The 27,097-nt window shown below is 41.2% G+C and overlaps 1 protein-coding gene across 1 annotated transcript in view; it reads left to right on the top strand.

The window, feature by feature from the left end:
• The window catches only part of LOC124000904 (carbonic anhydrase-related protein 10-like), a 39,478-nt gene extending 13,842 nt beyond the window's left edge, over positions 1–25,636 (top strand). Inside the window, exons 3-9 of the mRNA XM_046307588.1 lie at positions 5,416–5,561; positions 16,992–17,177; positions 17,923–18,018; positions 18,158–18,230; positions 20,425–20,579; positions 20,722–20,896; positions 23,472–25,636. Coding sequence (XP_046163544.1) covers positions 5,416–5,561; positions 16,992–17,177; positions 17,923–18,018; positions 18,158–18,230; positions 20,425–20,579; positions 20,722–20,896; positions 23,472–23,494 — 854 coding nt within the window. The 3' untranslated portion in view covers positions 23,495–25,636. The remainder of the gene's footprint in view (positions 1–5,415; positions 5,562–16,991; positions 17,178–17,922; positions 18,019–18,157; positions 18,231–20,424; positions 20,580–20,721; positions 20,897–23,471) is intronic.
• Positions 25,637–27,097: the final 1,461 nt, after the last annotated feature.

Below are 27,097 nucleotides of genomic sequence, written 5' to 3'. Positions count from 1 at the left end.
TGTGTCCTAGTATTTGGCAAACAATTTTGCAGTTGCAACACAGTTATTTGAACTAATTGTAGTTCCATCTGTAGTTCTCTCACATCCCAAGACATCTTCTCTCTTATGTTAAACTGCATGATGGATCATCAGCTATTCCTCCACTTTAATTATATCCACAGGACCTTAGGAAAGTATTACACTGGAGTCGGGAGTGTCTCTGCACAGTTCAGCAGGTTCAATAGACAGAAACCTTACTTCTCTCTCTCTTTACTTCTCTCTCTCTCTCTTTACTTCTCTCTCTCTCTTTACTTCTCTCTCTCTCTCTTTACTTCTCTCTCTCTCTCTCTACTTCTCTCTCTCTCTCTACTTCTCTCTCTCTCTCTCTCTACTTCTCTCTCTCTCATACACAGATGCCCTTGCAAAGACTGAGGGGCAAAAAAGAAGTGCGGAAGGAAGAAACAGAATCCCTCCCACGCAAAGAGTTCTGGGGGAATTTAAATGGAATGAGAAGAGGCTAGAATAGAATTATGATTCCTATGCTCTCAAAAGTCTTGGTGGTATTTAATACTAATGGTATTAACAGGCCATATTCACAGGACACTTTACATTATTCACTCTCACTCAGAGCTATAATAATGTTAAGCCCCTCTTCCTCCTTTTCCCACCCACCGACTAATGTGATGAACATACATATGTTCTAGCATATTGCTGCTGTATTTCTACCTGCAGGTATGGTGGCCTGGAGGATGAGCGGATAGGTTTGGTATTGGAGCAACTAGCTACAACATTGTCCTCAAAGCTAAAACATTGTGTGAAAGTGCTAGATTATGGCTGGCATTTAAGACCGTTAACAACCAAATCATTTGTAGGCGAGCCAGCCAAGTAATTTACAGCTGTGATAAAGGAAGATACTCAAAAGAAAGGTCAGAAAAGCAGTGGCTTATTCCTCCTTGCCGTGTCAAAGTAAGCTTTGATTTGTTTGAGGGCTGAGCAAAATAACCTCCTACAGCAGATGGTGTTAAATCCTCTATGATGATAAGGTCTAGACCTAGGAATATTATCCTGTCAAACCAGAAGCTTGTCAGTAACCAGGTTTACATTTAACCTTTACATTCCATCGCTAGAGTTGAAAATGTGATGGAAACCCATCTAAATCGTGGTATCCAATTGTTAGTAATTACTATCTTGTCTCATCGCTACAACTCCCATACGGGCTCGGAAGTGACGAAGGTCGAAAGCCATGCGTCCTCCGAAACACAACCCAACCAAGCCGCACCGCTTCTTAACACAGCACGCATCCAACCCAGAAGTCAGCCGCACCAATGTGTCAGAGGAAACACCGTGCACCTGGCGACTTGGTTAGCGTGCACTGCGACCGGCCCGCCACAGGAGTCGCTAGTACACGATGAGACAAGGATATCCCTACCGGCCAAACCTTCCCTAACCCGGATGACGCTAGGCAAATTGTGCATCGCCCCACGGACCTCCCGGTGGCGGCCGGCTGCTTTTAAATAAATTGCTCCATGGAATTATCCCTTGGCTTACAGCACCCTGTAAGTCAACACCATTATCCCAGAAACCCTAGACCCACTCCAATTTGCATACCGCCCAAACAGATCCACAGATGACGCAATCTCTATTGCACTCCACACTGCCCTTTCCCACCTGGACAAAGGGAACACCTATGTGAGAATGCTGTTCATTGACTACAGCTCAGCGTTCAACACCAAAGTACCCTCAAAGCTCATCACCAAGCTAAGGATCCTGGGACTGGATCCCTCTGCAACTGGATCCTGAACTTCCTGACAGGCTGCCCCCAGGTGGTGAGGGTAGGTAGCAACACATCTGCCACACTGATCCTCAACACTGGAGCTCCCCAGGGGTGCGTGCTCAGTCCCCTCCTGTACTCCCTGTTCACCCACGACTGCATGGCCAGGCACGACTCCAACACCATCATTAAGTTTGCTGACGACACAACAGTGGTAGGCCTGATTACCGACAATGACGAGACAACCTATAGGGAGGAGGTCAGAGACCTGGCCGGGTGGTGCCGGAATAACAACCTATCCCTCAATGTAACCAAGACTAAGTAGATGATTGTGGACTACAGGAAAAGGTGTTGATTACACACAGATGGATTGTATTTATCATTAGTCATTTAGGTCAACATTGGATCATTCAGAGATCCTTACTGAACTTCTGGAGAGAGTTTGCTGCACTGAAAGTAAAGGGGCTGAATAATTTTGCATGCCCAATTTTTCAGTTTTTGATTTGTTAAAAAAGTTTGAAATATCCAATAAATGTCGTTCCACTTCATGATTGTGTCCCACTTGTTGTTGATTCTTCACAAAACAATACAGTTTTATATCTTTATGTTTGAAGCCTGAAATGTGGCAAAAGGTCGCAAATTTACTACTCAATAAGCCTGACTAACAGGTGTTTGTATATAGCCTTTTCCAAATGTCTTTCTACTGTTGTTTTATTTCTTTACTTACCTACACACACACATACACACACCTTTTTTTGGCACCATTGGTTAGAGCCTGTAAGTAAGCATTTCACTGTAAGGTTTACACCTGTTGTATTTGGTGCACGTGACAAACTTTGATTTGATTTTCTCACTCCAGAGCCTATAGTTTTCATGAGTCGGTTGTCTGAGTGTGAAAAGGTCTACTGTGTCCTAGTATTTGGCAAACAATTTTGCAGTTGCAACACAGTTATTTGAACTAATTGTAGTTCCATCTGTAGTTCTCTCACATCCCAAGACATCTTCTCTCTTATGTTAAACTGCATGATGGATCATCAGCTATTCCTCCACTTTAATTATATCCACAGGACCTTAGGAAAGTATTACACTGGAGTCGGGAGTGTCTCTGCACAGTTCAGCAGGTTCAATAGACAGAAACCTGTCCCAATTTTGTCTTCTTTGTTTATGCTGCTTCGAAAATTGGAAATGTAATCCCTACGATCTGAGGGGAGGATTTCCCTGGTCATTTTGATATAAAATCAGAGTGAATTTTGTGAATTGTGATTGCTGTGAATTGGCCAGTCCTCAGTCCTAGCGGTCTCTCCAGACCCATTGACATTTATGTTCTCATTTTAGTTTGTTCTCTGTAACGTTATGTTTATATCCTGACTATTTTGCTCTGGAAAAAAACCTCTAGGCTTCAATTAGCTGCATATCCCAACACGTGTTGTGAAGTCTCCCTAGAGGTAGTTGTACTGTAGGGTCTGGTTTTCAGCTCTTGGCTGGGACATACTGCATTGCACCTGCTGCATGCACCTGCTACCTGATCCAATAATATACCTGTACTGGAATAGAGATCACGATCACTATGCAGCATGGGTAAAGGGGGTGAGAGTTCACACGTGAGGATTTAGACATACTTAAACTTTTCTCGCTGAGTTTTCTAATGGAAATTGTTGTATTTCCTGCTCATCCTCAGTAATGTCCAGGTGCATCTCTAAGCACCTTTCGCTGCCAAAACAATAATGTTTGTTTGAATCTGCCCTATGAAGCATCCTTAACAATGAATGCCTCATCATTTATTTAGATGTTTTTATCACTCTTGCTCCACCAAATCAACAATCAATTAAAGTGGTTCAAAAGTTAAAACAACAGTTTTATTGCCATGAGTTGAGTGTAATGCTATCTTTTTTTCCCTTTGAGTATGGTTCTCACATATCCTCTCTTGCTTGCGACTGTTGTGCTCACCAAATGCCACTGAGTGGGATTACAACACAGTTACATCACTGTTTCAGGACACAAAGGCGTTTACATACTGTATGTCACATTACCTCGTATTTTTTGGCAAAATTAATAATTTTCCCAAAATTAATAATCATTGTTGCCAAAATACTGCCTTCGAAACGATCAACAACCGTGTTAGTTTTTCCCTGGATCAGTTCGTTAAAACAATGATAGTTTAGTTAAAAATGCCTAGGCTTCATTTTGTGTGAATTTGACTAAACGTTGTGTTTTTTTGATAAACACTATATTGAACCCACTACACATGAAGCTACAACTGGTAAACAATGTGGTGGCTCAGAAAGCAGGAAGATATGCAACATGAGCTTTGTTGACATTCAGAAATTGCAACATCATTCCAGATCCTCATCTACTGTATTTCATTATTATGCATTAAGAGTAGTTTGGCCAAGATCAGCATGTAATATAGGTCACTGATCATCTTAGGGTGGCTAATCCATTGCTTATTAGCTAGTTGAATCTTTATTCACATTATTTTGAGAGTTCCCTACTTAGCAGAATCACTAGCAGATTGATTCATTAGCTGATTCTTAATTCTGAAATTGACTCCTAGTCATGATTTCCTCTTTTTGTAGAAACATCTATAAGGGGTTGTGGCACTGATCTGATAGTCCTTAACCACCATTGGGCTTTGCACATGAAGGCATGCCCCTTGCCCATGAATTAAGAGCAATGAAAAAGTACTGGTTGTCCCAGGAGTCTCCGTCCGACAGTTCAGATGAGTATCAGCCTCTAATCCCTATGCTAAGGGAGAGAACGTAATAGTCCTGAACCCTCATCTGCTTCACAGCTGGGCTCCACTCCATTCAAGCTGACCCACGTGATGTAATCACGGCTGGATGATGTCACACGTGTCAGAAAGGGGTAGTGATGGCACTCTTGAGGCCTGCCACATCTGTCACAGCTGCCCTGCTCCTGTGCCACTGCCAGGCTCTGACCCATACTAAGAGGAGAGGATGGGTTCTCCCCAGTCCCTTCTGTCATGTGCAAGTAACAAGGGACGGATAACGAAGATTATTTCAGCTGATCATAAATCAGATTCTGGAAGCATTTAAACTGGTTCTGATATAGAGGGATTCTATCTAAATCTAGTAGGATCTACATACATACATACATACATACATACATACATACATACATACATACATACATACATACATACATACATACATACATACATACATACATACATACATACATACATACATACATACATACATACATACATACATACATACATACATACATACATACATACATACATACATACATACATACATACATACATACATACATACATACATACATACATACATACATACATACATACATACATACATACATACATACATACATACTCAACTTTGGCATTACTCACGTGCCCTTCTCTCAAAATAGCTCTTCCTAGTGCTGTACAATCATAATATGGAATGTTGTGCTGATGGCATACTCCATACTCTAACTGCTGCTGTTTTGGTTACAATAAGGCAAGGACTTTAATTAAAGGGATATCTTTACTTCATTTCCTTACTCAGTGTTTCCTCCTCAGTGGTTCCTGTCAAAGTGTTGATAGTCCAAGTGCTGTTTTAAGAACTTACTCATCTCACACATCAACATGATATTAGACATGATAAAGGACATTGAACTGTGCTTGTTGTCCACAGTACCATCCTTCTGGGGGCTAGTGAATTCCGCCTGGAACCTGTGTGCCATGGGAAAGAGGCAGTCGCCGGTCAACGTCGAGACCAGTCGCATGATCTTTGACCCCTTCCTCACCCCTCTACGTCTCAACACAGGCGGACGCAGCAAGGTAAGGAGATTGTGGAAAGCTTGATCTTAAACTCCCAGATGACTCTTGAGCTTGTAGATCTGAAGGGCATCAGGACTTAAACTTCAGGAGACGTTGATCGTCTGGATGCTATTATTGGATTCCAGTTGTGTGTGTTCATATTACATTTACAATGGGTAATGAGGACTAGTATGCTCAGCCATCATCAAAACAAGGTGTAGGTGGGAAAAATTATGTTTACAGAATAAATGCTTCTAGATTTATAGTATGAAGTAACATCAAATTAAAACATCTGCTCTCAGAATTCTTTCGACTACACTGACTAGGTGAATTTTCTAAATGTCACTAGCAACACCCCCGCTATCTGGCCCCATGGCTCTCCTTTAGTTGTACATCATGCTCTGCTTTCACAGTTGCCTTCTGAATCTCTCCCATCCCGATCCCATCAAATTACCCATATAGCAGATAGTATTTATTGTAGGATTTCACTAACATTATCAAAGGGTGTTGGCAGGATGCCCCAAGCTCAAGCTGCAAGCTGGGGACAAGGGGGCATGACCATCGTTCACCACAGGGCATAAAGTCCACTAGGGAATAGGGGAAATCACTAATCATGTAAAATGAGAATGACAACAGAATTACACTCAGTACTGTAGTTCAAATGGTGACAATTTAACTATTACCGAGCCTATTTGATGCAATTACATTTTATTGATGTATCTTTTGGTTCTTAGCGGGGTTGTGTGAGAATGAAAATGGACTTACTGTAAGGTATGTGGTGACCATTCTTCAGAGGACAAAACACTTTGATTAAGAGAGTCCACCTCCCCCAGCATTTGGTTCCCATGAATAGTACTCTCATTTTGTTAGAATCAGAAAAATACCACAAGGAGCCAGGGAAGATTGGCAAAGAACAGTACATGTAAGAGAGGGTTAAATTCTCTTTGTAAGTCTTGTTTTATGATTAATGCTAGTGTGCATCTGCTGAGCGAGAGCGCAGAGAGCTGGGCCATCTGTGCTGGCGTGTGTCTGTGGGAGGACTGTGGGAGAGGGGATAAATTAAGTTAGCCAGGATGTTTTTACATTCGCCACAGCTCGTCTACTCGATACTCCCAGATATTTGTCCATCAACAGATGGACATGTTTACTCTCCCAGTTAATTGCCTCTTTTCCTGCAGCTATTTATTGAGATGTATACACTATTTTAGTTTTAAATATTGTCATGTGCCATTAACACACACATACGGCACCACACACAAACAAACTCAACTCACACACAAATAGAATAAGTGTTATTCCTGATTAACATTGAGCTTTGATCTACAGCTTGATGAAAGGTGGTTGCTTGAAAAAGGTGGTTGTGTAAATGAATTTCCATCTTGTTATTAAGCACTTGGGATGTTAGACCTTGTGGTGGAGTCTCACTTTACCACAGAAAACGTCAGGTGGAGACAGATGCTCAGGTGGAGGGGATGCTGAGATTCTGAGGAACCTGTTTTGTAAAGGCATTTAACTGTTGGAGAAAGTGTGAAATAGACTTGTTGTGGTCAAAGATCAAACGATAAGATGCAGTTGCTGCACTCAAAACTGCACTTTAACAGAAGTGTATTTGTTCACTTCACTTGAATGTTAGGGAAATATTTTCAACTTGTATGCTCAGGCAGCGACTGAATAGCAATTTGCATTTTAGATACTTGATACAGACAATTCATCCTAAGAAGTGATTTAGTGTGGCAATCTTTGTCATGAAAAACGACGACATGAAACTGTGGTGATAATCCTTTGCTTGATAAATGGTTCTGTTCACAGCATCTTTGAATTGACTTCAACGTGTTGACATTTAGTAATAATTTGGATGCTGCGACAGTCAATAGCAGGACATTAGTCATTTCCTATCTCACTTGCTCCCATGATGTCCACAAAGCCATACTCACTCACACACACTGTCACCAAATTCACTCATGAAGACGTAGTTTCTCATTAACTTACCCTAGTAAAGCACAAACAGTTGCTCATAGAAAACATTTAGTAGGCAACAAGTTGGCATTTTGCAAAGCACCCATGAGGAAAACTGTCAGTCGGGAAATGTCGGTCCTTTGAAAATATTAGTGCAATTATACAGTATGACCTATTTCATGTAATGTAATGTAATCCAGGGCTAGAGTATCCTTATTGTTTTGTTTATCCAGAAAACAGCCTGCTATTACCAAGTGACAAGTTTGAGATAAGATTTTAACCTCTTAGTCCGCCCCATCCCGGATCCGGGATCGTGACTACAGCCTCAAGCTCATTACCATAACGCAAAATTAGCGATTTCTGAAAATTGCAAATTAAATGAAATAAATATGCCTATCCTCAAGCTTATCCTTTTCTTAACAATCCTGTCGTCTCAGATTTTCAAAATATGCTTTAGAACCAGAGAAAATCAATAATTTGTGTAAGAGTGGTGATAGCTAGCTTAGCATTTAGCGTTAGCATTTAGCACGCAACATTCACAAAAACCAGCAAAGGGATCAAATAAAATAATTTACCTTTGAAGAACTTCAGATGTTTCAATGAGGAGACTCTCAGTTACATAGCAGATGTCCAGTTTTTCCTGAAAGATGCTTGTGTAGGACACAACCTTCCGTTTTGTTACTATGCATTTGGCTACGAAACTAACCGAAAATTCAGTCACCTAAACGTCAAACTTTTTTCCGAATTAACTCCATAATATCGACTGAAACATGGAAAACGTTGTTTGAATCAATCCTCAAGGTGTTTTGTCATATATCTCTTCATTGAAATCCCTTCCCTGGAAGCGTGCATTCTTCTCTGATTCGGATGGAAAAATACTGGTACCTGACTTTTGCGCACCAATTTCCACGCAGACACCGTGCGGGACACTTGGTAATTGTAGGCTCTTATGGTCAATCTTCCAATGATATGCCTACAAATACGTCACAATGCTGCAGACACCTGGGGGAAACGATAGGAAGTGTCCGTTCATTCCTGTCGCATTCACAGCCATATAAGGAGATCATGGAAAACGTGCCTCCAGAAATCCTGTTGATTTCCTGGTCACTCAAACATCTTGGTTTTGCCTGTAGATTTTGTTCTATGGCACTCACAGTGAAAATCTTTACAGTTCTGGAAACGTCAGAGTGTCTTCTTTCCAAAACTATCAATTCCAAGCATAGTCGAGCATCTTTTCGTGACAAAATATTGCGCTTAAAACGGGCATGTCTTTTTATCCAAAAATGAAATACTGCCCCTAGAGTCTTAAAGTTACCATAGTTCCTTTCGAACCTTTCGAAGGTTGAAGGACTTCAATTCTTGAATCCTCAAGGAAGGGAGGGAGTACAAAGTGGCTTAGGAGTGACAGAGACTAAATGAGAAGTAAGGTGGGTGAGGTGAGTGTTGGGTCAAATAACAGGAGGATTCATCATTCTGACAGACTTCACATGGAGTGTCACCACTTAAAGACATGCTCCTTTGGTGACTCATTCCTACATTGCGGTGCCTTTTTGGATCTCATAATTTGCTGAACAGTGGGACATAGGACAGATAAAGATGCTGAACAGTGGGACATAGGACAGATAAAGATGCTGAACAGTGGGACATAGGACAGATGAAAGATGCTGAACAGTGGGACATAGGACAGATAAAGATGCTGAACAGTGGGACATAGGACAGAAGAAAGATGCTGAACAGTGGGACATAGGACAGATAAAGATGCTGAACAGTGGGACATAGGACAGATAAAGATGCTGAACAGTGGGACATAGGACAGATAAAGATGCTGAACAGTGGGACATAGGACAGATAAAGATGCTGAACAGTGGGACATAGGACAGATAAAGATGCTGAACAGTGGGACATAGGACAGATGAAAGATGCTGAACAGTGGGACATAGGACAGATAAAAGATGCTGAACAGTGGGACATAGGACAGATGAAAGATGCTGAACAGTGGGACATAGGACAGATGAAAGATGCTGAACAGTGGGACATAGGACAGATGAAAGATGCTGAACAGTGGGACATAGGACAGAAGAAAGATGCTGAACAGTGGGACATAGGACAGATAAAAGATGCTGAACAGTGGGACATAGGACAGATGAAAGATGCTGAACAGTGGGACATAGGACAGATGAAAGATGCTGAACAGTGGGACATAGGAAAAAAAGTGTTCAAAGGGCATTTCCTTTCAACATCCAAATGTTTGTGTTTTTAAGGTAAAGGATACCTGACCTTATATTTCAAGTCTTTGGAATTCACATTTTAAACTAAATAAGAAATTATATTTCCTGGGGACAGAAAATGCACCACATAGCAGGAATAATTTTGGGGGTTTGGATGTGTCAATATGTAGTTCATAAATGCACAATCTATGAGCAGAATTACCGTCTTACCTTAATTAGCCACAAAATCCATAGTTGAAAGCAACTGTTTTTCTGGGAGCTGTGCTGCACCATTTTTCCCTACATTTGCCCCCTAAGCAATTTGAGTTCAACCAATGAGCTTCAACCCTTCGCCATATGAGTGACAGCTAGCTATGCACTTGATGCCACACAGCAGAGCTAGAGCAAGAGCAAGGACGTGGTGCACGTATCTGCAGTACATCATTTCCGGAGTCCTCTTTTGGCTCATGAGTGCTACATTCAGAACTACTGGCTAAACAGTATACAAAAGTACTGAGAGTCTCTTTAACAAAGATGTTTAGGGGTTGTCTGAGGTCCACACAACATTCAAACAGACACCATGAAAAGGGAATTTAGAAAACACACTTTATTGGCGGAGATGTTTTAGCATATTTTGTCTTTCAAGTTGCAAAATGATGGTTAATTAACCAGCCAAAGAGAGAGCTATGGATGCGCTTCTCGTGCACGATTTTGTGATAATTTATATTTTGCATATTGTAACCTTACTGTGTTGGTGGAACAAATAACATGCCTTCTGTTGCTTTACCACCCCAACTGCATTGAACTGCCAGGAACAGGCAGTGTTTCTGTCAACGTGTGTTCACTGGAGATTCTCTCTGCTGCTCGTGTTTAGCCCGAGACAAAATTCTCTCCATTATACTACTATTGTGGATCTCATGCTGAGTGAGACAAAATTCTCTCCATTATACTACTATTGTGGATCTCATGCTGAGTGTGTGTGTGAAGTAAAATCCCAACTTTGAAACAGAGCCAGTAGACGTGCCTCGTTGCATAGAATGAGTTCCCCACAGAGAGGAGCTCACTTCAGAGTGTAAAGGCCACAGTTCGAGGGTGGCAGGTAGCCTAGCTGTTAAGAGTTTTGGGCCAGTAACCGAAATGTCACTGGTTAGAATCCACGAGCTGACTAGGTGAATCATCTGTGCTGTGCCCTTGAGCAAGGCACTTACCGCTAATTGCTCCTGTATTTTGCTCTGGATAAGAGCATCTGCTAAATGATGTAAATGTAAAATGTGTATTTTTCAGGCAGACAGTAGAGGGCCTCCAGGGAACCGAGAGAGATTGGGGATTTAATAATCTAATCAAAACTAGTCTAACTTCTCTTCTCAAAACATGGTGGAAATCCAAAAACTACCTCCCGTTCTCACTCTTTTGAGGGCAGTCACTGAAATGTACTTTTCATTGATATAATAATGGGAGAGTCTTGCGTTCTGCATAAAAGTGAGGTATGACACGTACAGTGCCTTCAGAAAGTATTCACGCCCCTTGACTATTTCCACATTTTGTTCTGTTACAGCCTGAATTAAAAATTGTTTACATTTTAGATGTTTTTTTCACTGGCCTACACACAATACCCCATAATGTCAGAGTGGAATTATGTTTTTAGACATTTTTTTCAAATTAATAAAAAATTAAGTCAATAAGTCAGTGAGTATTCAACCCCTTTGTATTGGCTAGCCCAAATAAGGTCATGAGTAAAAATTGGCAAAACAAGTCACATAATAAGTTGCATGGACTCGCTTTATCGGAAATAAGTGTTTAACTTTATATTTGAATTTCTACTTCATCTCTGTACCCCACACATACAATTATCTCTAAGGTCCCTCAGTCGAGCAGTGAATTTCAAACACAGATTTAACCACAAAGATCAGGGAGGTTTTCCAAAGCCTCGGAAAGAAGGGCATCTATTGGTAAATGGGTACAATTCTTTAAAAAGCAGGCTTTGAATATCCCTTTGAGCATGCTGAAGTTATTAATTACACTTTGGATGGTGTATCAATATACCCACTCTCTACAAAGATGCAAGCGTCCTTCCTAACTCAAGTGCAGGAGAGGAAGGAAACTGCTCAGGGATTTCACCATGAGGCCAATGGTGACATTAATACAGTTAAAGAGTTTAATGGCTGTGATAAGAGAGAACTAAGGATGGATCCACAACATTGTAGTTAATCCACAATACTAACCTAATTGACAGAGTGAAAAGAAGGAAGCCTGTACAGAGTAAAAATATTCCAAAACATGCATCCTGTTTGCAAACAAGGCACTAAAGTAGTACTGCAAAGCAGTTTTTTGTCCTGAATACAAAGTGATATGTTTGGGGTAAATCCAATACAACGCATTACTGAGTAGCGTTCTCCATATGTTGAAGCATGGTGATGGCTGCATCATATTATGGGTATGCTTGTAATCATTAAGGACTGGAGTTTTTCAGGATAGAAAATTAACAGAATGGAGCTAAGCACAGGCAAAATGCTAGAGGAAAACCTGATTCATTCTGCTTTCTACAAGACACTGGGATTTTTTTATTTTTACAAATGTTAGAATTTTTCTTCTACTTTGACAGAGTATTTTGTGTTGATCATTGACAAAGAAAAGGACAGTTAAATCCATTTGGATCCCACTTAGTAACACAAGATTTGGAAAGTCAAGGGGTGTGAATACTTTCTGGAGGCACTGTAGAACCTATCTCTCAAGCCTGAGGGACAGTCCACTGTACAGCAGAGGGGAAAAGTTTAACCTAACCTGATACAAAACAAATTTCAAATTATAATCAAATGTCCCCAAAAATGTAAGCCCTCAATATTTGGACTCAATTCACTGAAGCAGAACAGCAATTAGTCCCAAGCCTTTTTAACTCAATGAAGCATGGGGGGATTTTTGGTCATGGTAAGCAGCTTTTATGCTCTGTTTGGGAATGCTTAAAGCGGACAGCAAAATCTCTAAATCCCTCAACAGGAGTGTTGTGTCAGCTCCTCCTCTAGCATGACCTTACATCCAAATACATTGCATTCAAGGTAACTAGGGCATTGTGCGTTGTCATAATCAATGATCATTGTGAATTTGAATGGAATTGAGGTTCAACTGCAGAATTTCTGCCTGTTAGGTAGGCCTAGTCAGTCTGTGGTGTCAATGAGACCGCACAGAATGGAGAGCATTTGAAAGACACTTTGTGATAGAATATCCAATTGATTGTCCATGCTACTCTTAATAAATTGAAGTTATGTTAAGAGATTTGATTTGGTTTGATTGAGTGACCATACCTGGTGTCGCTGCACAAGATGAATACAGGAACTGAACAACTTTAAACATCTGGTCCTATAAAAAGAAAATCAAAACCCTGTGAAAAAATGTAATATGACCTTAAATCTGTCTGCAACTATTTTAATATATATATATATATATATATTAGTACCAGTTCAAAATGTGGACACACGTACTCATTCTGTACCTTAAATGCACTGTTAAGTGGGTACTCTAAATGTTCTTATTATATCTTTGTCTATCAGATTTTAATGCACCACTGTTATCAGAAGGATTTTGAAGGCTGTTTTGTGAACAGTAGGTGGATTTAGTGAAAACATATTTTTATGACAAAGCAAGCCAGCTATATTATCACATCCCAAAGGGCCTCATCACATTTGTTTGCTTACTAGCCAGTAGAGATTATATCATCCCCAAAACAGAACCTACAACTCCGAACCCATATTGCCGTCTTCTCATGCACAAAGTATTGGCCCCAGTGCCAGCTCTGTGCCAGCTCAGTACCTGCTGAGTGCTTATTTTGCCTAGTAATTAGAATAGGTGTCAGTGGAAGATTTGGTATAATACATAACACTGTTGAGGAATTGAATTAATGTTCAGCTCTCACCATTTTGCTCATTTGATTACATGCATTATGCACTAAGAGGGAATAGAAAGGGTCCCTGTTTAAAGGGCTATTAAAAACATGTCAAGTGAAATATATTGCTTTTCCTACTTCATTTAACCATGTATATATTTTTCTGTATTTTTTTGTCTCTGAATAAATTACAGTGCCTTGTGAAAGTATTCGGCCCCCTTGAACTTTGCGACCTTTTGCCACATTTCAGCCTTCAAACATAAAGATATAAAACTGTATTTTTTTGTGAATAATCAACAACAAGTGGGACACAATCATGAAATGGAACGACATTTATTGGATATTTCAAACTTTTTTAACATTTCAAAAACTGAAAAATTGGGCGTGCAAAATTATTCAGCCCCTTTACTTTCAGTGCAGCAAACTCTCTCCAGAAGTTCAGTGAGGATCTCTGAATGATCCAATGTTGACCTAAATGACTAATGATGATAAATACAATCCACCTGTGTGTAATCAAGACTCCGTATAAATGCACCTGCACTGTGATAGTCTCAGAGGTCCGTTAAAAGCGCAGAGAGCATCATGAAGAACAAGGAACACACCAGGCAGGTCCGAGATACTGTTGTGAAGGAGTTTAAAGCCGGATTTGGATACAAAAAGATTTCCCAAGCTTTAAACATCCCAAGGAGCACTGTGCAAGCGATAATATTGAAATGGAAGGAGTATCAGACCACTGCAAATCTACCAAGACCTGGCCGTCCCTCTAAACTTTCAGCTCATACAAGGAGAAGAATGATCAGAGATGCAGCCAAGAGGCCCATGATCACTCTGGATGAACTGCAGAGATCTACAGCTGAGGTGGGAGACTCTGTCCATAGGACAACAATCAGTCATATATTGCACAAATCTGGCCTTTATGGAAGAGTGACAAGAAGAAAGCCATTTCTTAAAGATATCCATAAAAAGTGTTGTTTAAAGTTTGCCACAAGCCACCTGGGAGACACACCAAACATGTGGAAGAAGGTGCTCTGGTCAGATGAAACCAAAATTGTACTTTTCGGCAACAATGCAAAACGTTATGTTTGGCGTAAAAGCAACACAGCTCATCACCCTGAACACACCATCCGCACTGTCAAACATGGTGGTGGCAGCATCATGGTTTGGGCCTGCTTTTCTTCAGCAGGGACAGGGAAGATGGTTAAAATTGATGGGAAGATGGATGGAGCCAAATACAGGACCATTCTGGAAGAAAACCTGATGGAGTCTGCAAAAGACCTGAGACTGGGACGGAGATTTGTCTTCCAACAAGACAATGATCCAAAACATAAAGCAAAATCTACAATGGAATGGTTCAAAAATAAACATATCCAGGTGTTAGAATGGCCAAGTCAAAGTCCAGACCTGAATCCAATCGAGAATCTGTGGAAAGAACTGAGGACTGCTGTTCACAAATGCTCTCCATCCAACCTCACTGAGCTCGAGCTGTTTTGCAAGGAGGAATGGGAAAAAATGTCAGTCTCTCGATGTGCAAAACTGATAGAGACATACCCCAAGCGACTTACAGCTGTAATTGCAGCAAAAGGTGGCGCTACAAAGTATTAATTAACTTAAGGGGGCTGAATAATTTTGCATGCCCAATTTTTCAGTTTTTGATTTGTTAAAAAAGTTTGAAATATCCAATAAATGTCATTCCACTTCATGATTGTGTCCCACTTGTTGTTGATTCTTCACAAAAAATACAGTTTTATATCTTTATGTTTGAAGCCTGAAATGTGGCAAAAGGTCGCAAAGTTCAAGGGGTCCGAATACTTTCGCAAGGCACTGTAACTAAGTGGATCACCCTATGATGAATGACTCCATCACGATCTACACAGGCATAACACTGAACTCCCTCCCGTCACTTTATCTCCTTACCTCCCTCTCATTTCATTATAAGTCTTAATGTTATCCTAGTTTTATATGAAAGAATGGAAGAAAGCTTTGAAGGTCTTCCTTTACCTGTTGGGCATTTCGATGTGTCACTTCAAACAACGTGAGAGTTGGTTTCTCAGTTTATTATTAATTTCACCTGCTTCCTTAATGAGATGAGATATGGAAGATGATTTTCTCATTTTTTATTTTAATCCACCTTTTAAAAAACTCATTTACTGCAGGCCTACAGCCAATCCCAAATAATTATTCTGTGATTATGAGCCTGAGGAATATTGTGATTTTACATTGCAGTAATGGAAAAGTGCAATTGAAATAAAATAATTTTGTTTACATCACTGTTACTGAGCATTTATCCTTTGCCAAGATAATCCATCCACCTGACAGGTGTAGCATATCAAGAAGCTGATCAAACAGCATGATCATAACAGGTGCACCTTGTGCTGGGGAAAATAAAATACCTCTCTAAAATGTGCAGAGACCGTCTCGGGAAGCTCATCTGCATGTTCGTCATCCTCACCAGGGTCTTCACCTGACTGCAGTTCGGCGTTGTAACAGACTTCAGTAGGCAAATGCTGACCTTTGATGGCCACTGGCACACTGGAGAAGTGTGCTCGTCACGGATTAATCCTGGTTTCAACTGTTTCGGGCAGATGGCAGACCGTGTGTATGGCGTCGTGTGGGCGAGCGGTTTGCGATGTCAACATTGTGAACAGAGTGCCCCATGGTGGTGGTGGGGTGATGGTATGGGCAGGCATAAGCTACGAACATAATTGCATTTTATCAATGGCTATTTTAATGCACAGAGATACTGTGGTGAGTCAGTTCATCCGCCGCCATCACCTCATGTTTCAGCATGATAATGCACAGTCCCATGTTGCAAGGATCTGTACACAATTCCTGACAGCTAAAAATGTCCCAGTTCTTCCATGGCCTGCATACTCACCAGACATATCACCCATTGAGAATGTTTGGGATGCTCTGGATCGACGTGTACGACAGCGTGTTCCAGTTCCCGCCAATATCCAACAACTTCACACAGTCATTGAAGAGGAGTGGGACAACATTTCACATGCCACAATCAACAGCCTGATCAACTCTATGCGAAGGAGATGTGTCGCGCTTCATGAGGCAAATGGTAGTCACACCAGATACTGACTGGTTTTCTGATCCACAACCCTACCTATTTTTAAGGTATCTGTGATCAACAGATGCACACCTGTATTTGCAGTCATGTAAAATCCATAGATTAGGGCCTAAGTAATTCATTAATTAATTTAAATGTACTGATTTCCCTTATATGAACTGTAACTCGGTAAAATCTTAGAAATTGTGCATGTTGTGATTTATATTTTAGTTCAGTGTATTAACATGAGTTATCTCCATTTCCTCTTCTGTAGAGGTCTCTCGGGTGAGAAACTTACTCCCCCCTTATCTTTTACCACACATCCACCACACCTCACTTGACTCCTCTCTGTGCAGATGGGAGGCACCATGTACAACACAGGGCGCCACGTGTCGCTGCGGCCAGACAAGGCTCACCTGGTGAACATCTCCGGTGGGCCTCTGGGTTACAGTCACCGGCTGGAGGAGATCCGCCTGCACTTCGGTAGCGAGGACGGCCAGGGCTCGGAGCACCTGCTCAATGGACAGTCCTTCCCTGCAGAGGTGAGAGGGAACGAGCCAATGAGCCGAGAGGGATTATCTTTATCTTTGCTGTGTCTATAAACAATCCAATCACCTGCAAGTTGCTTTCATTAGACTAAGAGCTCAATTCAATCAAACTTGCATTACAGTTAAGGCTTCACTGCTTTACACAGCCCTACCAAGGCTGGTTTGTGTGGAAGATTTCCTCAAACAATGGACAAGGATAAAATATGCTGAACTACCTCTGTCACTCAGTCCACTAATCACATGTACAGGGCCTTTGACGGGTGCGGTAGAAGAGCAACAGCAAAGGCTGGATCTACAAATGGCAGTGAGTTTTTAGTGGCAGTGGGTTTTTTCAGTGGAGGAGAGCGATATTATAATGGCAAGTAAAAAACAGTAAACTTATCAGGTGCCAAACTGAGTATGTCTGTCACGATTTAACTGAGAATTGGCAAACGCTTTCCAGTCCTTAATCACAATTTTTAAGTGAGGAAGATATGTTGCCAAAAGTAAGCGGCTGCCCAGATAATTAGAGCTGAATCCTGTTCTAAATTGGAACTCTACTAAGCAGACAAGTGTCAAAGTAAAATATTCCTACATTTCTTGAGTTTGTCTTCGAGTGAGGGTTGGATGGATAAGATTAGTTTAATCTGACATAATGCTTTCATGTGCAAGACAAATTCACCTTTCTATCTCACATGGTCTAACACCAGGAAAGGAAGGACTCACTGTTTGTTTTGTCTTTATCTCGCCTCACTTACAGGTGCAACTTATACACTACAACCAGGAACTCTATGCCAACTACAGTGAGGCAGCCAAGAGCCCCAATGGCGTAGCTATTGTGTCCATATTCATAAAGGTCTGTTGTGCTTGATGCAGACAATCTCCTTCTCTGTGGTGTTCTATTGTAGTGACAGTGGTCTTTATATTCAGAATCCCATGGGACTGTGCTGCGGATGCTGAATATTTTATGTTCCTTTACATCTCATCCCTCTCAGATATCCGAGTCTCCAAATGTATTCCTGAATCGCATGCTGAACAGAGACACCATCACGAGAATAACATACAAACGTAAGCACCCTCAGGCATTTAAGATGTGTGGGTTTATGCACACACGTTGTCCAATCTACAGTAGTCACAGATAGAATAGTAGTCAGTTCCATTTCTGGATCCGCCATAAAAAAAAAAGAATATCTAGCAATTGAATTAATTTGGCTAATTGGACGGTTGCCAGAGATTGTCTTAATCAGAGATTGAGTGAAATTCATTCCAACTTCTGAATTAATCAGATACATTACCAATGTGATCCTCCTGGTTCAATGGATAAGATGTGTAACAATAGAAACTGCCCCCAACCCTGAGAGATGTTTGAGTCATCTCCTGTTTCTAACTGACAGAAATAACTCTGTGGCACTTTCAGAATGTTCTAAGCTGATCGAAAATTGGCATTCCTTTAAAGACAACAATTATGTAACATTGCTATAGTTAGTATTAACAGCCTCTACCCAAACTCTCTTTTCTTTCAGTTTTATGCTCTTCATTTAGTCTGTTTTGTCATTCCATTTTCATTAATTAAATTAAGTTAAACGAATTACATTAGTGATTTATTTAATCATCCTTTTATTTGTATCCCATTATTATAATAATTGGATGTTATACTGTATTACAAGTCCCTGCTGACCGGGGAGGTACTATCATTCTTCAAAACAGATGCAGTCACCCCCTTACTGAAGACACCCAACCTTGACCTCTTATCCAACTAAAGGCCCATCTCCAACTTCTTCCTATCAGTACTGGAAAAAGGGATTGCAAACCAGCTTCAATCCCATCTGTCTTCCAATTGGCTGAACACATTTTTCCAGTGAGGTTTCCAGTCCTTGCACAGCACCGAAACAGCTATGGTGAAAGTTACCAATGACCTACTTATGGCTACAGAATCTGGATCACCTAGCCTCCCACTAGATCTCAGTGCACTTTTGACACTGCTGACCACAACATCCTCCTGCGGCATCAGAGAGCACACTTCAGTCTCTGGAACTGCTCTGAACTGGTTCTCCTCTTACCTCTCCAATAGGAAGCAATCGATCCTGATTGGAGAGTCCAGATCGGTGGAGTCTACAGTCTCATGCGACATCCCACAAGAGTCCGTTTTGCATCCTATTCTGTTCCTAATCTACATGCTCCTTCTCACCCAAATCCTCAGTCTCTATAACATCAACTTCCACTGCTGCACTGACGATACCCAAGTGTATATTTACATCAATCCGGACACCATCTCAGGCCTAGCAAAACTTGGCAGCTGCCTAGATGACATCAGGGCATGGATGAAAGAGAACTGCTGAACAGCAGCAAGACTGAGGCTATGCTTATTGGGACACACAGGCAGGTCACTAGTGCCGGAAACATCTGCCCTACTAGTGACGGTCAAGTCATCCATCTGTCCTCTGTCATCTCTAACCTGGAAGTTAAGTTTGATCCTTCTCTGTCCTTTGATGCCCATATAAAACGTATCTGCAAAACATAATTTTTCCATCTAAGAAACATTGCCTGGCTCAAACCATCGCTCTCCCAGCCAGATGCAGAGAAACTCGTCCACGCCTTCATCTTCTCCCAGATCGACTATGGCCATGCTCTGTTCGGGGGCCTTTCAACCAATTCACTTCAGAGGCCACAACTTCTCCAGAAGAGTCCCACATCACCCCCATCCTTGCTGAACTCCACTGGGTACCGGTCAACAATAAGATTGACTTTAAAATCCTCCTCCTAGTGTTTAAAGCTTTGAATGGATTGAGTCCCACCTACATCAACAATATAATTCATATCAATGAGCCACCTCGCACTCTCCACTCCAGGAACTCACCACTGCTTCAGGATCCCAAGACACGTCTCAGTACTATGGGGGACCGAGCCTTCTGCTCCCTCGCCTATGGAATACTCTCCCTGACCATTTGAGAACCGCTCCATCAAACAGAGCTTTTAAAACTGGTTTTTAAACACATTTCTACAGACTGTCTTTCTTATAGTCCTAATCTGGAAAGTCCTTTTAGCAACTAGCCTACTATTGCTATTTCCTGCCTTGATTTGTTTTTACTGTAGTTTTTATTTTATTATCATTCTTTTTTGCCTATGTAGAGCTTTGGGATAACACTGTAATGAAAAGCGCTATACAAATTAAATGTGTTATTATTATTCTGTAATACAGTGTATAAAGTGTTGAGGATGGTACAGTATGAATCTGATTACCTCTGTTTTGGTCCACCTCCAGATGACGCATTCTTACTCATGGGGCTCAACATAGCAGATCTATATCCAGACACTACACGTTTTATAACATACGAGGGCTCCATGACTATCCCGCCCTGCTTCGAGACAGCCACCTGGATCCTCATGAACAAACCTGTGTACGTCACACAGATGCAGGTAACTCACCCTCGATCATAGACTCAATAATAACATTAACTCATGTTTGCCAGAAGTTACTTGATAATTGGCCGTATTTGAGACTGTAGATTCTCTACCATAAACCTTATCTGTCCAACTTTCTCTCTCTCCGTCTCTTTAGATGCATTCTCTGCGACTGCTAAGCCAGAATGAGCCATATAAGATATTCCTCAGTATGAGTGACAACACACGGCCCGCCCAGCCTCTCCTACAGCGCTGTATCCGCACCAACATCAACTTCAGCAAGCAGGGCCGGGACTGCCCCAACAACCGTGCCCTGAGGCACCAGTATCGAGGTGTGTCTGAACGCATGTGTTTAAGATCTTTATTCAATCAACACGGTTACTTTAAAATGTCTGGTAAAATTCGGGTATTGGTAAAAACAGACTGTGAGGATGAAGGTTGTCATAGTAATATAAACTGCACATACTGTATTCTGAAACTGTTTGTGTTTTTAGAAATTCAATATACACTCAGTGACCAGTATATTAGGTACACTAACCCATTCGCGAAAATGGTTCACTCCTACAGACCGTGGCATCAAGGCATTCAGTTAATGTTCGATTGAACGTTAGAATGGACAAAACCAGTGACCTAAGCGACTGAGCGTGGTATGATCGTCGGTGCCAGGTGCGCCGGTTCCAGTATCTCAGAAACATCCGGCCTCCTGGGCTTTTTACGCTTGATCGTGTCTAGGGTTTAACGAGAATCGACTACAGCTCGGCATTCAACACCATAGTACCCTCCAAGCTCGTCATCAAGCTCGAGACCCTGGGTCTCGACCCCGCCCTGTGCAACTGGGTACTGGACTTCCTGACGGGCCACCCCCAGGTGGTGAGGGTAGGCAACAACATTTCCACCCCGCTGATCCTCAACACTGGGGCCCCACAAGGGTGCGTTCTGAGCCCTCTCCTGTACTCCCTGTTCACCCACGACTGCGTGGCCACGCACGCCTCCAACTCAATCATCATGTTTGCGGACGACACAACAGTGGTAGGCTTGATTACAAACAACGACGAGACGGCCTACAGGGAGGAGGTGAGGGCCCTCGGAGTGTGGTGTCAGGAAAATAACCTCACACTCAACGTCAACAAAACTAATGAGATGATTGTGGACAGCAGAGGGAACACCCCCCTATCCACATTGATGGGACAGTAGTGGAGAGGGTAGTAAGTTTTGAGTTCCTCGGCATACACATCACAGACAAACTGAATTGGTCCACCCACACAGACAGCATCGTGAAGAAGGCGCAGCAGCGCCTCTTCAACCTCAGGAAGCTGAAGAAATTTGGCTTGTCACCAAAAGCACTCACAAACTTCTACAGATGCACAATCGAGAGCATCCTGTCGGGCTGTATCACCGCCTGGTACGGCAACTGCTCCGCCCACAACCGTAAGGCTCTCCAGAGGGTAGTGAGGTCTGCACAACGCATCACTGGGGGCAAACTACCTGCCCTCCAGGACACCTACACCACCCAATGTCACAGGAAGGCCATAAAGATCATCAAGGACAACAACCACCCGAGCCACTGCCTGTTCACCCTGCTATCATCCAGAAGGCGAGGTCAGTACAGGTGCATCAAGGCTGGGACCGAGAGACTGAAAAACAGCTTCTATCTCAAGGCCATCAGACTGTTAAACAGCCACCACTAACATTGAGTGGCTGCTGCCAACACACTGACTCAACTCCAGCCACTTTAATAATGTGAATTTATGGGAAATGATGTAAAATATATCACTAGCCACTTTAAACAATGCTACCTAATATAATGTTTACATACCCTACATTACTCATCTCATATGTATATGTATATACTGTACTCTATATCATCTACTGCATCTTTATGTAATACATGTATCACTAGCCACTTTAACTATGCCACTTTGTTTACATACTCATCTCATATGTATATACTGCACTCAATACCATCTACTGTATCTTGCCTATGCCGCTCTGTACCATCACTCACTCATATATCTTTATGTACATATTCTTATCCCCTTACACTTGTGTCTATAAGGTAGTCGTTTTGGAATTGTTAGCTAGATTACTTGTTGGTTATTACTGCATTGTCAGAACTAGAAGCACAAGCATTTCGCTACACTCGCATTAACATCTGCTAACCATGTGTATGTGACAAATACATTTTGATTTGAATGGTGCAACACACAAAATACATCCAGTCAGTGGCAGTCCAGTGGGTGAAAATAGCTTGTTGATGAGAGAGGTCGAAGGATAATGGCAAGAATCGTGCAAGCTAACAAGCTGGCCACAAATAAGTAAATAATGTTGCAGTACAACAGTTGTGTGCAGAAAGGCATTGCAGCAGACAACCACACTGGGTTCTACTACAATCAGCTAAAAACAAGAAGAAATGGCTCCAGTGGGCATGCAATCACAAACACTGGACAATTGAGGAGTGGAAAAACTTTGCCTGGTCTGACAAATCCCAGTTCCTGTTGCGTCATGCTGATGGCAGAGTCAGGCTTTGGCGTAAGCAGCATTAGTCCATGGCCCCATCCTGCCTGGTGTCAACGATACAGGTTGGTGGCGGTGGTGTATGGTGTGGGGAAGGTTTTCCTGGCACACATTAGGTCCCTTGATACCAATTGAGCGACGTTTCCATGCCTTGGGTAATTCAGGCTGTTCTGGAGGCAAAGGGGGATCCGACCCAGTACTAGATGGGTGTACCTAATAAGCTGCCCACTGAGTGTATGTTTTCTGTCTTCTGTAGTTCTGAGATGTCTATAGAAAACTGTCTCGTCCCTCAAAATGAACAGGTTCTTTGTAGGTTCTATGTCTCAAGCATTGCCTTTGTTTCCAGTTCAAGCAGTTTATGCTAACCTCCACATCTCTTTGTTCTCTTTCCAGTAAACCAGTGGCTTCTGAAGTAGGAAAAAGATGAACATGCTGTACAATACAACAGGATAAAAACTAAATATTGGATCCTGACTCTCAAGACTTTATTTGAATGTGGAAATAATACATTATCAGCAGAGAGGCTGTTTTTTTATATGTTTGAGATTGCAAAGTAAGACAAGGAAAGATTGAAAAGTGTAACTTTTAAGGCTGCACAACTGTAATTCTTCTACAGAGTTTATGGAAATGGGCTGAATGGAAATTCAGCAGGCTCCGCCATTTACTGACCTCTGCAGTGGAGATAACGAGGACCTCTTTTATGACATCACCAACATCAGATTCACTTGAGTACCCAAAGATCTCAAAGAACCAACACTTCTTGAAATTAGCTAAATGTAATCACAGATACAACCATAACGTGTTTTGATACCAAAAGCATTCCATCAGATCTAACATCAAGCTAGGAATCTGAATATGATGGGTGCTCTTCTGGTGATGAAAGCTTCTACATAACCATGTCACAAGCAAAAGGTGTACTGAATAAATGTTACAAATGCAGAAACATTTTCTGACCATGTGACCTAACCAGGAAAAATGATGGGCCCCAGTAAAACACCAGGGCAAGAGATTTTCCTGTTCAGGCCACATAGTCAGGAAACACTCCTAGCCATAGACTTGGGAAATCCAGTATTTTATACTGTATTTGCTCAACTTTTCTAGCCATTTTGGGCCATTTGCCTTTTCTCTGTTTAATTGTTTACAATTTCATTCTGTTTATTTTAATGATAGCAGCCCAATTAACCTGTTTCAATGAATTATCTAAGATAAAATAACACTTTACTACATAAGGCCTATATAGTATATGCTGTTTAAGAATTGTATATTGTCTAGCACTGAATAGAGCATGGGACGTGATTTGTCTGCAAATTCTTTAAGCAGTTACAAAGCATTCCTTATCAATTATTTATCCTCATTTTCAATTCAGAGCTGTGTATGGCGTTACAGGCAGTGTGTGTGTGTGTGTGTGTGTGTGTGTGTGTGTGTGTGTGTGTGTGTGTGTGTGTGTGTGTGTGTGTGTGTGTGTGTGTGTGTGTGTGTGTGTGTGTGTGTGTGTGTGTGTGTGTGTGTGTGTGTGTGTGTGTGTGTGTGTGTGTGTGTGTGCGCTCTCTCCTGAGCATTGTATTTCTCATTAAATAGGATAAATATCCTCGTTTTGTGGCAACGAAACAAATACAATTGTATTTGTCACGTGTCAAATACAACAACAGGTCTAGAGTGATATGCTTTATTAACAAGCTCTTTCCCACCGATGCAGAGTAAAACAAGAAGATAAAAACACAAGAGAAATAACACACAAGAATGAAGCTAAATACAGGGAGTACCAATATACCATATCAATTTGCAGGGATACGAGGTAGTTGAGGTAAGTATATACAGTGCCTTCAGAAAATATTCACACCCCTTGACAAAGTAGGATTTATATGAATTGAATTGTCATATTTTTGGCAACAATCTAAACAAAATAGTCTAATGTCAAATTGGAAGAAAGATTATCATTTTTATTTGGAATTAAATGGAAAATAAAAGACTAAGTATTCAACCCCTTGAGTCAATACATGTTAGAATCACCTTTGGCAGTGATTACAACTGTGAGTCTTTCTGGGTAAGTCTAAGAGCTTTGTACACCTGGATTGTACAATATTTGCCCTTTATTATTTTTACAATTCTTCAAGCTCTGGTTATTGGTCTTTGCTAGACAGCCATTTTCAAGTCTTTTTTTTTTGCCAATTTAAGCCAACTTTATCTAGGACACTCAAACATTGAATGCCGTCTTGGTAAGCAACTCCAGTCTATAATTGGCCTAGCGTTTAGGCCATTTGTGCGGCTGAAAGGTGAATTTGTCTCCCAGTGTCTGTTGGAAAGCCAACTGAACCAGGTTTTCCTCTAGGATTTTGCCTGTGCTTAGCTCTATTGTTTTTTTGTGTGTTTTTTAAAAACTACTTAGTCCTTGCCAATGACAACCATACCCATAATATGATGCAACCAACTTCATGCTTGAAAATAAGAGTGTTAGTCAGTGATGCTTTGTATTCAGGACAAAAAGTTAATTTCTTTGCCACATCTTTTGCAGTATTACTTTATTGCCTTATTGCAAACAGGATGCATGTTTTGGAATATGTGTATTCTGTACAGGCTTCCTTCTTTTCACTCTGTTGTTTAGGTTAGTATTGAGGAGTAACTACAATATTGTTGATACATCTTCAGTTTTCTCCCATCACAGCCATTAAACTCTGTTTTAAAATCCCCATTGGCCTCGTGGAGAAATCCCTGAGCGGTTTCCGTCCTCTCCGGAAACTGAGCTGGGAAGGACGCCAGTATCTTTGTGGTGACTGGGTGTATTAATACACCATCAAAACTGTAATTAATAACTTCACCATGCTCAAAGGGGTATTCAATGTCTGCTTTTTTATTTTTACTCATTTAATAATAATAATATATGCCATTTAGCAGACGCTTTTTAGGTGCCCTTCTTTGTGTGGTATTGAAAAACCTAATGTACATGATCTTTGTGGTTGAATCTGTGCTTGAAATTCACTGCTCGACTGGGGGACCCAGATAATTGTATGTGTGGGTTACAGAGATGAAGTAGTCATTAAACAAATCATGTTAAACACCAGCACACCGAGTCCATGCGACTTATTATGTGACTTGTTATGCACATTTGTACTCCTGAACTTATTTAGGCTAGCCATAACAAAGGGGTTGAATACTTATATTGAAGCGACTTCAGCTTTTCGATTTTTCTTAATTTGTAAAAATGTATAAAAACATAATTCCACTTTGACATTATGGGGTATTGTGTGTGTATATCAGTAGGTGTGAATACTTTCTGAATGCACTGTACATGTAGGTAGGGTTAAAGTCACTAGGCATCAGGATAGATTATAATAAGAGTATAAAAACAAAGTAGTAGCAGCGTATATGATGAGTGTACACTCTTTGAAAAGGGTTTACAAGGGGGTTATTTGCGGCGGTATGGGGTTCTACCAAGAACCGTTTGGATCTAATGAACCCTATTTGGAAGACAATGATTATTTTGTAAGGCAAAGGGTTCTACCTAGAACATTTAACATCCTGAGAACCATTTTGGGAAGAAAGGGTGATTTGATGAGTCTTTGGAAGGCAAGAAGGGTTCTACATAAAACCATACATAATATTTCCCAGTATGCTCTATTGCAGGGAGATTAAGAATGGTTTGTTTTACTGTATTATCTGTGTTTTCGCATGTACATTGATTGGTTGATTAATTTCATGCTTAACAAAGATAAATAACAGTTTTCTAAAATAATCCAATCTGTTAGTTATTGGATTTATTGCACCTATTACTGAGATGGCTGTTCCAGTTTAGATGATTGAGATAGGTTATGGAAGATTGAATACTATGACTGATAGTCATTCTGAATGCAGATTGCGGGTGATTTAACAATTCCACTTGTTGGATATACTAACTGGCTGGATTCCAATAGGAATTACACATCACTTTGCAAGCCAGCATAATGGGATTTGCAGGACTGTAACCAGGAGTTTCCTAACACTACTGTTGGGTATAACTAAGCCCTCCAAGAAAGGCCTTGTGA

The sequence above is a fragment of the Oncorhynchus gorbuscha genome, linkage group LG16, assembly GCF_021184085.1.
Source record: "Oncorhynchus gorbuscha isolate QuinsamMale2020 ecotype Even-year linkage group LG16, OgorEven_v1.0, whole genome shotgun sequence".
Classification (NCBI taxonomy): Eukaryota; Metazoa; Chordata; class Actinopteri; order Salmoniformes; family Salmonidae; genus Oncorhynchus; species Oncorhynchus gorbuscha.
This window is presented reverse-complemented; position numbering and strand designations above follow the sequence as displayed.